Below are 12,965 nucleotides of genomic sequence, written 5' to 3'. Positions count from 1 at the left end.
TTGAACACGCAGGGGATTTTGTGAACAATATTAATAATTCAGCGTGCGTCTTTACTAACTGTCTCTTCATAAGCTTGAAAAGTTTTGTTTATACACTCTAAAAATGATCAAACTACAAAACGTTTTTACTTAAAAACTCCTGATTTATTTGGGGACAGTTTACTTATTTTATGTTGGATCCACTTTGATTTGTTAAGTTAACTTAATTGATTTGTGTTGGGCTGGCAGTAATGAACTGTGTGTAATCCAGCGTTTCCACACTGCATGACAAATCACTGCAATTCTCTCTCTCATCATGTTTTATCCATTATAGGTGACACAACGACTGATTGGTGAGTGTGTTTTAGCTGAGGATAGATTAATAATATTATATATACAGTCGAAGACTAAATTATATAAACACATTTCTACACATAATAGTTTAATGAGTAATTTCTAATAACTGATGTCTTTAGTCTTTGCCATGATGACAGCGCAGAATAATTTTTACATTTATTCTTAATTCCAGCCAAACTGAAAGAAACTGGTAGAGAAAATATAGGAAATACTGTGTGAATAATGTCATCATCTTTGGTGTTATATATATATATATATAATACAGAAGATGATGTGTAAAACTGTCTGACTGCAGAATGTGTAACTTATCATCCACAGAATATAATGTAGACGGCGGTAAAGAGGATCTGTTTGACGTCAATGAAGGTAAAGTCAACTTCTCATTACATACGAGAAATATTACACACTACAGTATTTTAGAATGATTAAAATATTGAATATATACAAAACGGTAGTGGTTTTGAACCTTCGTTTAGTAAATACCATAGTAAATTGCAATTACGTTGTGGTGATTTTACTACACATGTTAAGGTAACTACTATAGTATCAAGCAATTGAGTACATGATTTACTGTGGTAATATGTCTCCTGCTATATTACACTTTATAAATTACTGTTTTTACTGTAATATGAGCTGTAGTTTACTGTAGAACAGTTATGCAGTATGTAACTGTATATTAATGTTGCATTATGAAAATTACTGTATATTTAACACAAAGAAGGTAAACAGTACAGTAAACACGTCTAATACAGCAGGATAATGGAGTCGTAAATGTAAATACAGTATTTTTGCTGTTATTGATTTACTGTAAGTTACTGTAGAAATTGTTAACGCTGTTTGTGTCGTCATCTTTAGAGATTTTTGCTGTATCTGGATATTCAGGGGCAGGTTTTGGTGTATTTAATGTTTTATGTATTTAATGTTTGTTTAATGCTTCAGTTTTAAGCCATTTTTAGAAACTCAGCTGATCATTTTACTACATCATGTACATGATGGAGCACACTGTTCACACGAGGAACCCTGATGTCCATGAAATATTGTTCAACAGTTCACTGCAGCTCTTTCTGTATGGAGTGTACACACTCTAACTAAATACTATAACATGATACAGTGATTGATCTGCTGGGGTGATTCTACAGTTGCTATGGTAACACAACAACAATAGTGACTGATCTGTTGTGGTAATTCTACAGTTGCTATGGTAACACAACACCTATAGTAATATAAACAAATGAGCCAATACTACAACTGTACAGTATATTATACAATAATCCACCACAGATTACTGTAGTAAATCCAGGGTATACTACAGCATTTATTTCAGTTTATCACCAGAGTTGATTCTACAGTATGCTGAAGTGAATATTACAGTACAGTTACACTACAGTATTGAGATCTACATTATACACTGTACTGCAGAACATCCTCAAGTGTGCTGTGTCAGTGTGATTGAGCTCTCCTGTTGGTGTTTTCAGACGCTGGTCTCGATCTTTTCGAGGGAGATATTTTATATGATGAAGTAAGAGATGTTACTCTGATACTCACCAGCAATAAATCTAATTTACTTTTGCAGCATAACTGCTGTGTTCATGATCAATAATTCAGCAGTGAAATGCGTTTATAGACATCATGTTTCTGTCACAGACACTGGGGAGAAACTCTATAATCGGCGAGGAATACAGATGGCCCAAAACTATTCCCTATTACTTTGAGGACGATCTGGGTGAGTTTATTCAGTCTTATTTTTAATTTGTGCATATATATATATATATATATATATATATATCCAGGGTTTATTCTCTTTTTAAAGGTAAGCTGTTGCTTTTTACATCTCTAATAAATGCATCAATTCATCTGTGAATCTGGAAAATACAGTTTCCCAGTAACCTCATTATAGACTGTATAATAAATGCTGTAGTGTTTCTGAACCCTACTATAGTAAACACAACAGTAGAGTAATGATGTGGTCATTTGCAGTAACTCTACACCTCTTACAGTCACTACTATAGTAAAATAAACAGATGTGCTCCAGCTATATTAGATCATGCATGTGCTACCCTGTACTGTGTTTGCTGAAAGATGACCTGCTGTAAATCAGTTTACTAACTCATGTGTTGTGTCTTAAGCAAAGTCAGCCTGCTGCTTTTTACATTGTAATATTACTAAGATATTCATTTCTAATCAGTGCTGTTGTGTTGAATCTTCAGATAATCTGTTAAGCTGAAAAATTACGAGTGCAAAATAACATAAAACACAAAATCATGAAGCGGCGCTTTCCAACACAGATGATGAGCAGAGAGGATCTTGATCATCCGCTCATCGCTTTAAGCATTACTGAAGGATCATTGGCCTGACAGGAGAGCTGATGTACATGCCTGTGAGCCGCTGTGGTGTCTGTAGACGCTCTCAGTCATCTGCTCTTGTCTGTTTCCCAGAAATCAACGCTAAAGGAGTGATCCTGAAGGCCTTCGAGCAGTATCGGCTGAAGACCTGCATCGACTACAAGCCCTGGACTGGAGAGGAAAACTACATCTCTGTGTTTAAAGGCAACGGGTGAGCTGATAAACACCAGCTCTTATCTCACACACACACACACACACACACTTTATATCCCAATAAAATAATTCCACTGCTCAGTGCTGTGTGTGTGTGTGTGTTGATATTAATGAAATGTGTTCCTTATATGAGTTTCAGGACTTTACTACTACTAATAACTGATGTGTGTGTGTGTGTGTGTGTGTGTGTGTGTGTGTGCGCGCGTGCATGTGTCTGTCTATATGTTTGTGTGTGCATGCACATGTCTGTGTGGGTGTATGCATGCATATGTGTGCGTAATTGTGTGTGTGTATGTTTGTGTGCATATATGTGTGTCCATGCGTGTGCAATCGTGTATTTGTGAATGTATATGTGTGTGTGTTTGCACATGTACATGTCTATGTCTGTGCATATGTGTGTGTGTGTGTTCAGCTGCTTCTCGTCAGTGGGGAACCGGCGTGTGGGCAGGCAGACTCTGTCTATCGGCAGCGGGTGTGATCGTATCGCCACCATCGAGCACGAGTTCCTGCATGCGCTGGGCTTCTGGCACGAGCAGTCGCGCTCCGACCGGGACGATTACGTCTCCATCATGTGGGACCGCATCACAGAAGGTAATTCAGCACTTCCAGAGTCACTGCGGCAATGAAATGCCCATCTGTAGTGTTGATTTGGCCATCTCACGGTGAACTATTGATCCTGCTCATCTGCTCTGGAGCATCAGCTCCTCTCTGATCACTCTGATTGGCTGAAATATGCTTAGCCACACCCCTCCGACCATTAGAGTGCTATGAGTGAAAAAAGCAGATAGCCCCGCCCCCTACTCAATATTCAGATGGTTATGCATGTTGACTGGCTGATTCAGAACACGCTGATTTCACAGGCAAGGAGCACAACTTCAACAAATACAACGACAGCAGCTCGAGTGCGCTCAATGTGCCGTACGACTACAGCTCCATGATGCACTACAGCCAGAAGGCCTTCCAGAGCGGCTCCGAGCCCACCATCATCACCAGAATACCGGCCTTCAGCAGCGTCATCGGCCAGCGCATGGAGTTCAGCGACAGCGACCTGCTGAAGCTCAACAGACTCTACAACTGCAGTAACACACACACACACACACACACACACACACACACACACACACACACACACACACACACACACACACACACACACACACACACACACACACACACACACACACACACACACACACACACACACACACACACACACACACACACACACACACTCAGTTAGACTCAAATCAAACGCTCTGCTTCTTAGCGCTTTAGTATTTTAACAGAAGTACACTTGAACACTGTCTCCTCCACAGCCAGCTCCTCCACGTTCCTGGACTCCTGTGACTTTGAGCTGGAGAATATCTGCGGAATGATCCAGAAGGGTGAAGCCGACAGTACTGCAGAGTGGCGGAGAGTACCTGAGGCTGCGGGAGGACCGGACACGGACTACACCAACATGGGCCGCTGCGAAGGCAAGTCTGCGGGATCAGTCTCATCATTCGACACACATATTCATCATGTCATATCTGCAGTCTGCTGGACACTAGCTGTGGGGAACGCATTACAGTAAAGTGAGTTACGCAATAATAGTAACGAGTAAAGTCACGCATTACTTACAAACATTACGCAATCATATTTGAGTGACTTTTCTAAATGTAATGCAATAAATGAAAATAGGAGTCGACATGCTGACTGTTAAAATTGTTGAGACGTCTAGTGGTGAAGTGCGCTGATATATAGCACCATGCTGCTCACAGTGACCCGAGTTCCATTCCCAGCTCAGGGTCCGACCCTTCCCCTGCCCCATCCAAAATAAAGGTGAAAACCCCCTAAACAATCTTAATCTTATTCATTTATAAATGTTCCGCTTGTTAAATTTAGTAAAGAGTAGGTTTATCATGTTAGTATTGTAAATGTTCTGATCATTAGAATTGTTAAACGTCCTAAACTTCAGTCACACTACAAGTGACCTGGGGCCTCAAAAAACCTTTCCGTACGCCAGGATTCACGCTCGCGCTTGGATTTACTAACGATGAAATGAGCGTGAGAATGTGTGCAGCTCCACGCCAGCGTCATGCCTGCGTACGCCAACTTACATTTCTTGTGCGTGTCTGTTTTAATTCCATTGGAGACTCCTAGAGGCAGTTGTGTTGAACTGCACTCTACAACGTGTCTTTAACCCATGCAATGGCAGCTGTGAGACGGTTTGTCCGCATGTCTAGCAGGTAAATAAGGTTTCTGTACCATGCAGTTGACCAGCCAAACATTAAAGCGCATATATAAAGATATAAAGGCCCATCTGAAGATGAATTTGCACACTTGTAGGTAAAATAGTTGGCAAAATCTGATATGCAGCGGAGGAAGAAATAGAATGAGTTCATCAGACGCTGGAATCGAACCCAGTTCATGCTTGAACGTGTCAAAACATGTTGCCATGCGTTTTACGAGCTGCGCCACTCACGCTGTTAAGAACACTATAAAGTTTTACAGCTTTACATCGCACTATTACTGTATTAATCCACTCAGAGCGATGTTCAGATTTAACTGTGTGAACCGCATCAGCTAAACTCCCCCACTCTATCTTTTTCTTTTGTTGTTAATTCCGGAGAACAAACTTGCAGATAACACCGCTTATCTCCGATCTACCTCCGATAGCAGAAGCTCCAGTTCGCATTCTGTTCAAGGTTTCTCTTCTTGCTCGCTTTCGCCTTTGCTTTTTCGTTGGGTTTTGCCATAGTAGAGTCATTAGCATATTCATACGGGGGAGGGGTTATGCGCTCGTGCATGTTGCGCTCAGTTTAACGTTCATTCGGATGTACAAAGAGAATATGCGTGGGATTCTGCGAACAGCACATTTACAGCGTACACAACGTTTCAGTATGATTTCAACGCAAGTCTTCGTACACGAGGCCCCTGCAGCGACCGTTTATTTCAACGGAGAGCGAGCTACTTTCGGCGACCTCGACAGCGAACTTTGACGACCAGGTGGACAAGTCGAATGACGTGACAAAGTTGAGAATGCTTCACCATGAGCTCCAGTAGAGGTCTCTCAGCTCCTGCAGAGGTATGTTGTATTCCCCGTGCTGTAGACACACACAGACCTGCGTGTGCAGCAGATCACCACCCTGAGCGACAGTGTGAATGAGGCATGAGTGGTATTAAAGTCAGAGTCATGTAAATATACTGATTGCTGAAATGTGCACAGGCTTTGCCAATGTCTCTGTGTTTGCAGTTATTCTGATGATGATATTCCGTCCTCAGGTAAGGGTTATTTCATGCACTTCAGCACGGCGGGAGGGCCGGAGGGGGCCAAGGCTCTGCTGGAGAGCAGGGTTCTGTACCCGAAGAGAGGCTTCCAGTGTCTGCAGTTCTTCGTCTTCAACAGCGGACACACTTCTGACCGGCTACGCATCTGGACACGAGAGTTCGACACTGAAAACCCCAACGGGACGCTGCGTCTCGTGCAGCAGATACATGGTACACACACACACACACACACTACACAAGTGGGTTTACACTGAGGGGCCTGTTCAGTATAGTAGAGTATGATTCGGTACTGTCAGCTACCTCAACATTGCAGAAAAAGGTCAATAGTGTTAGCCCGTCTTTACGGGTCACCAAACTTGTTCCTGGAGGGCCGGTGTCCTGCAGATTCTAGCTCCACCCTAATCAAACACACCTGAACAAGCTGATCAAGCTCTTACTGGGTATACTTGAATCACCCAGGCAGGTGTGTTGAGGCAAGTTGGAGCTAAACCCTGCAGGGACACCGGACCTCCAGGAACAAGATTAGTGACCCCTGCTATAGTGTGTGTGTGTGTGTGATTGAGACTCTGTTGTGTGTTGATCTGAAAGCTCCTCCAGGCGAGCGCTGGCAGCTTCAGCACATCAGTCTGAACGTCTCCAGAAAGTTCCGTGTGGTGTTTGAAGGCACTAAAGGCACCGGGAGCTCCGGCGGACTCTCAATAGACGACATCAACCTCTCAGAGACGCGATGTCCTGATCACGTGTGGATCGTCCGGGACTTCAAGAGCATTCTGGAGAACACACCGATGGACACGGCCATCTACAGCCCGCGCTTCACCTCCAGACACGGATACAGCTTCCAGATGGGCCTGTACCCCAATGGGACCGCGGGGTACCCGGGCGAGATGGGAGCCTATGCTCATTTAGTATCTGGAGATGCGGCAGTGGACGGCGGGCTGGTGTGGCCTGCGCAGTGGAAGCAGATGACCATGATGATGATGGACCAGAACGCAGATATCCGCAGACGCATGTCCAACCAGAGAAGCGTGACCACCGACCCCAACATGACTGTGGAAGGTGAGAGAATACTCTAAGATTCCAGTCATACTCAGGGGTGCCGCGATCAGTTTCGGGCCCTATGGAGACAAATATTTGTGTGGGCCCTTAGAATCGTCCTTACTTTCCCAGCCCTAGCGGTGCCCCAGGTCATACCATGCTATTGGATTTCTGTGTAGTGGGTTATGAGGGGAAGGGGATACAGAGGGGATGAATGATGAAAGTGAAGAGGCGAGGGGCAACAGAATGTCTGGGGGCCCCAAAACTGCATGGACCCTTAGAATCGTCCTTGCCTTCCCTCTCCTACGGACACTCATGGTCTAATCTGTTGGATTTCTGTTTAGGGGTTTTGAGGGATGAATGACGAAAGTGAAGAAGAGGAGGGGCAATAGAATCTCTGCGGTCCCCAAAACTGCTCGGGCCCTCAGAATTGTCCTTAGTTTCCCAGCCCTAGCGGCGCCTCTGGTCAAAGCATCCTGTTGGATTTCTGTGTGGTGGCTTTTGGGTTTTGGGAGGGGGGGGTTACAAGAGGGATGAATGATGAAAGTGAAGAGGGGGGCAACAGAATATCTGGGGTCCCAATAATTGCATGGGGCCTTAGAATTGTCCTTACTTTCCCACTCCTAGGGACACCCGTGGTCATACTATTCTGATTGACATGTTTGGGGGTATTGGGGATGAATGTTTGGGGGGATAAATGACAAAAGTGAAGGGGGGGGGGGGTCATTAGTACCTCTGGGGGCCCATAAAACTGTGTAGGCCCTTAGAATTGTCAATACTTTCAGTTAGAATTCTGTTTGGGAGTATTGGGGATAAATTTTTAGGGGGCTAAATGAAAAAAAGTGAAGAAGAAGGGGGACAATAGTCAATCTAGACAAACTCTGGGGGCCCCAAAACTTTGGGCCCTTAGATTCGTCCTAACTTTCTTCTTCTAGCAGCACTCTAGGGTTAGGGTTCTTCTAGCGGCACTCTGGTCATACTATCTTGTTGGATTTCTGTTCGAGTGTTTGTGGTTTGGGGGGGGGGGGGGGGGGGGGGGGCAAAACTGCATTGGCCCTTTAGAATCGTCCTTACTGTCCCTCTCCTAGAGGCACTCGTGGTCATATTATGGTCATGTTGGATGTCTGTTTGGGGGGGTGGAGGGGTGATTGACGAACGTGAATATGTAAACATATAACAAAAATACAGTCCATTTATTTCCAGGATCTCTGAATCTCTTCTGGGATGATCCACGTAAAGTTGGTGTGAAAGTGACTGATGACAATGGGACGGAGTATTTCCGAGGCCCAGGCGCCGGGACCCCCGTGTACCTGACCCAGGCCAGAGCCCTGAGCCGGGACTTCATCAAGGGTGGAGACGCCATATTCCTGCTCACCATGGAGGGTGAGCGCCGACAACCACCATTCAGTCATTTCCCTTCAGCTTAGTCTCGAATTCATCAAGGGTCGCCACAGCGGAATGAACCATCAACTGTTCCAGCATATGTTTTACACAGCAGATGCCCTTCCAGCTGCAACCCAGTATTGGGAAACACCCATACACACTCATTCACACACACTCATACACTAGTGCCAGTGTAGTTGATCAGTTCCCCTATAGTGCATGTGTTTGGACTGTGGGGGAAACCGGAGCACCCGGAGGAAACCCACACCAACACGGGGAGAACATGCAAACTCCACACAGAAACACCAACTGACCCAGCCGGGACTCAAACCAGCAACCTTCTTGCTGTGAGGTGACAGTGCTGACCACTGAGCCACCGTGAATAAATGGTTTGTTCTAATGAGACTGGATGAAGACCGTCTGCCGACACACTCACTGACATTCTGTGTTTGCTCTCCTGCAGATATCTCTGATCTGGTCGCTTCACAGCCTTTACCGTCCACAACTGTGACTCCAGCAACATCGGCTCACACCGGACCCACAAACCCAGACAACAGCACTACAGCCAGCCCGGCCACACACACCAGCGCAGACACACACACCAGCTCCATTACACACACCAGCGCAGACACACACACCAGCTCCAGCACCACCAGCTCCAGCTCCAGCACCACTGTTCCTCCTCCTGACCCGTGTGTGTCGCTGCAGTGTGAGAATGATGGAGTGTGTGTGCTGGACGATGCAGGACAGCCCGTCTGCAGGTAACACACACCGCTGACCCACACACTGCAGTAATGCTCGGCTTGCTCAGAGTTTTAGTGTTGTTTCTGGCCCAAATATCTACAAACTCTTCAATCAGTCAGCATTTTCTGGACAAACACAACATCGAGTGCTGGGAAATGCTGACTGATTGAAGAGTTTTCAGATATTTGCACTAGAAACAACACAAGCAAGTCTGGTCCCCTGATTGTGTCTCTGTGTGTGACTCTATTGATTGTGTGTGTGTGTGTGTGTGTGTGTGTGTGTGCAGGTGTGCGGTGGGCAGTGACTGGTGGTATTACGGCGAGCGCTGTCAGCACAAGAGCTCCACTCGGCACACAGTGGTGACGGCGGTGCTGGCGGCGGGTCTGACGCTGCTGCTGATGCTGGCCATCACCGCGGTCAGTGTGGTGTGTGTGAAGAAGCGACGCAAGACTGTCAAACTGGACACACACGACATCACCATGCACAACATACACTCCAAAGCCTGAACACACACAGGGAGACGCTGATTCTGGACGCCTGTCTGTTCTCTTTAGTTAGAGAGCTGCCATCTGGATGCAGACCTGGTGCAGATGCAATATGAGCTGCATGCAAGGCTTTTTAATGCGCTCACCTAGCTCCGCCCCTCTCTGTGATGTCAGCAGCTCCATTGTCTGTCAGTGCATCACTGATCTGCAGTCTCAGCTTGCATCATCAAGGCTGCGTCCAGATACTGTTGATCTTTGTGTGCGTTCTGGAATATTGTATTAAAAATGCTTCATGGAAACACCAAGATGCGCATCTGCTTTAAAATGAAGAGTCTGATGTGCACAACTCAAATACACTGTAGCTGTAAACTGAGCTGAGATCAGCTGGAGTGAGAATGTATGAGTGCTGAACACATGCTATAAACTCTCTGAAAGGTCTCTGGTTTGAGTCTCGGCTGGGTCAGTTGGTGTTTCTGTGTTGAGTTTGCATGTTCTCCTCGTGTTGGTGTGGGTTTCCTCCGGGTGCTCCGGTTTCAGTCCAAACACATGCGCTATAGGGGAACTGATCAACTACACTGGCCATAGTATTTGAGTGTGTGTGTGTGTGAATAAGTGTATGGTTGTTACCCAGTACTGGGTTGCAGCTGGAAGGGCATCCGCTGTGAATAGTTGCCGGTTCATTCCGCTGTGGTGGCCCCAGATAAATAAGGGACGAAGCTGTAGGAAAATGAATGAATGAATATTGACATGACACACACACACACACACACACACACACGTGCACGCACACACACACACACTCAGAAACAGCACGAGCAGAGCCAGTTTAGAGTCATAAATTTAAGATTTATTATAACAAAACTAGGAACTGTGTGTGTGTGTGTGTGTGTGTGTGTGTTTGATTCCTTACAGATGAGCTGCTCTGCATTACAGGACTGACACAGTCATGCTGGTGTGACGAGGCGCGCGAGTCTGAGTGTGTGTGTGTGTGTGTGTGTGTGTGTGTGTGTGCTTGTTTTTATATGGGTGTGTGTGTAAAAGAGATCGTGTGTACTTGCTTTTATAAGGGGGTGTGTGTGTAAACGTGTGTGTGTATGTGTGTACTTGCTTTTAATGTGTGTGTGAGAGTTTGTACTTGTTTTTGTGTGTGTGGGTGTGTGTATGTGAGCGAGAGAGTGTATGTGTGTGCACGTTTTTATGAGGATGTGTCTGTATAAGTGTGTGTGTATGTATGTGACAGAGTGTGTGTGTGTGTGTAATTTAAGGGTATGTGTGTAAATGTGTGTATGAGACTGAGAGTGAGTGTGTATGTTAGAGTGTATAAAAGTTTGAGTGTGTGTGTACGAGTGTGTGTAAGTGAGTGCATGTGTGCATGTACATTTTTGTGTGTGTGTGTGTGTGTATTTGCGTGTGTGCATTTGTGTATGTGTGTGTGTGAGAGAAAGAGTGTGTGTACTTGCTTTTATGAGGATGTGTGTGTGTAAATGTGTGCATGTGTGTGAGAGAAAGAGAGAGTGTGTGTGGGTACTTGTTTGTGTGTGTGTATGTGTGTGTGTGGGTTAGTGTTTGAATGAGTTTGTGTGTGTGTGCGTGAATGTGAGTGAGTGTATCTATAAGTGTGTGCATATGTTTAAGTGTGTGTGTGAGTGTATGTATGTGTATGTTTAGTGTGTGTGCGTGTGTGTGTGAGTGGGTATATGTGTGCGTGTTTGTATATGTATCTGTATGTTTATGTGTGTGTGTGTGAGTGTATGTATGTGTATGTTTAGTGTGTGTGCGTGTGTGTGTGAGTGGGTATATGTGTGCGTGTTTGTATATGTATCTGTATGTTTATGTGTGTGTGTGTGAGTGGGTGAGTGTTTTTGTGCGAGAGCGTTTGAATGAGCTTGTGTGTGTGAATGTGTATGTGTGTGTGTGTGTGTTTGAATGTGTATGTGTGAATGTGTGTGTGTGTATGTATATGTGTGTGATTATCGGTGTGTGTGTGTAAAGGGTGCTGATGTGTGGTTCTAGACACTGGGTTCCTGTAGAAAGCATCAGTATTCAACATGGCTCTTATTTACACTCGTGGGAAAGAGAAGAAGAAGAAGAATCACCATTTCTCTCAGAGAAGATTAGTAAAGTGACGATAAGGTCACCATAAGAGGAGCAACTCCTAGGAGTTAGTCTTTCACATTTACACTAAATTTCTAGTTTAATAGTGGCCGAGGCCGCGCTGTACTGCAGAGGAACAGTACTACTGTAAGTGCTCTATCTACAACAGGTAAGCGTGGTGTTACTCAGGTGTACCGCACAACACAACTCACAGCTGCTCATCAGCAAACTCACAGTCTGCTCTCGCATCAGAGGACACGTGCAGACTGAACCCGAGCGAGTCAGGCAGCGCTAGTGTTGAACTCTAGACGGCTCTGAGGACAGTCAGAGTGTTAGACAGTCCGTCATCAGTAGTGTGCTGCTCTTCAGACTAGTGAACCGCTGGAGACACTCCTGTGTTCTCTTAAAGGGAAATCTGGAAGGACGAGGCGTCACACACACCCGTTTGGCCCAGAGCAGCGCTAACAGAGGCGCTCGCTCAATACTGACAGACACTCACTCACTGCAGGAGCTGTACCGCATCCATGAGGAGATCTGCAGAACACAGCGCCGTTCTCTACAGAGCGGATTCTGAGCTTGGCTTTCAACAGTAGATGGCGCTCTATGGTAGTGTTTAACACCAGAGGGCGCTCTAAACTAGGGTATAACAGCAGATGGCGCTTTAGGATAGCTTTGAACAACAGATGACGCTCTAGGCTATATTTAAACAGCAGATGTTGCTCTAGGCTAGTTTTGACCAGCAGAGGGTGCTCTAGGCTAGTTTAACAGCAGATGACGCTCTAGGCTAGTTTTGATCAACAGATGTCGCTCTAGGCTAGGTTTGATCAACAGATGTCGCTCTAGGCTAGTTTTGATCAACAGATGTCGCTCTAGGCTAGTTTTGAACAAATGGGCTCTAAGATAGCTTTGAACATCACATGTCGCTCTAGGCTAGTTTTGACCAACAAATGTTGCTCTAGGCTAGTTTTGACCAACAGATGTGGCTCTAGGCTAGTTTTGACCAACAGATGTCGCTCTAGGCTAGTTTTGACCAACAGATATTGCTCTAGGTTCGATTTGACCA

The 12,965-nt window shown here is 45.3% G+C and overlaps 2 protein-coding genes and 1 long non-coding RNA gene across 8 annotated transcripts in view; 1 reads left to right on the top strand and 2 right to left on the bottom strand.

Moving 5' to 3' along the window:
• The window catches only part of mep1bb (meprin A subunit beta b), a 30,182-nt gene extending 20,069 nt beyond the window's left edge, over positions 1-10,113 (top strand). For 2 of the 4 annotated variants that reach the window (XM_087240266.1, XM_087240265.1), the window contains 12 exons: positions 632-702; positions 1,812-1,855; positions 1,981-2,059; positions 2,772-2,889; positions 3,304-3,482; positions 3,752-3,970; positions 4,208-4,366; positions 6,156-6,371; positions 6,750-7,217; positions 8,400-8,579; positions 9,043-9,340; positions 9,610-10,113. In XM_087240266.1, coding sequence (XP_087096392.1) covers positions 632-702; positions 1,812-1,855; positions 1,981-2,059; positions 2,772-2,889; positions 3,304-3,482; positions 3,752-3,970; positions 4,208-4,366; positions 6,156-6,371; positions 6,750-7,217; positions 8,400-8,579; positions 9,043-9,340; positions 9,610-9,829 — 2,251 coding nt within the window. In that variant the 3' untranslated portion in view covers positions 9,830-10,113. Of the gene's footprint in view, positions 1-313; positions 333-604; positions 703-1,811; positions 1,856-1,980; positions 2,060-2,771; positions 2,890-3,303; positions 3,483-3,751; positions 3,971-4,207; positions 4,367-6,155; positions 6,372-6,749; positions 7,218-8,399; positions 8,580-9,042; positions 9,341-9,609 lie in introns of all 4 variants that reach the window. The other 2 variants (XM_087240264.1, XM_087240267.1) reach the window with 2 other exon arrangements.
• Positions 5,477-8,716, bottom strand: LOC147836969 (uncharacterized). Its single transcript, XR_015478086.1, has 2 exons — positions 6,692-8,716; positions 5,477-6,523 (listed from the first exon to the last, which is right to left on the bottom strand). It is a non-coding gene; the product is annotated as an uncharacterized LOC147836969 (long non-coding RNA).
• A 520-nt stretch (positions 10,114-10,633) lies between the features above and the next one.
• The window catches only part of phlpp1 (PH domain and leucine rich repeat protein phosphatase 1), a 25,338-nt gene continuing 23,006 nt past the window's right edge, over positions 10,634-12,965 (bottom strand). The window contains exons 18-19 of one of the 3 annotated variants that reach the window (XR_015478026.1): positions 11,643-12,965; positions 10,634-11,547 (exon numbers count right to left, since the gene is read on the bottom strand). The exon at positions 11,643-12,965 is cut by the window's right edge and continues 1,642 nt beyond it. The gene's annotated coding sequence lies outside the window, so the exon portion shown is untranslated. The other 2 variants (XR_015478027.1, XM_087240217.1) reach the window with 2 other exon arrangements.

Source organism: Danio rerio, chromosome 2 (assembly GCF_052040795.2).
Source record: "Danio rerio strain M-AB ecotype USA chromosome 2, GRCz13ab, whole genome shotgun sequence".
Lineage (NCBI taxonomy): Eukaryota > Metazoa > Chordata > Actinopteri > Cypriniformes > Danionidae > Danio > Danio rerio.
This window is presented reverse-complemented; position numbering and strand designations above follow the sequence as displayed.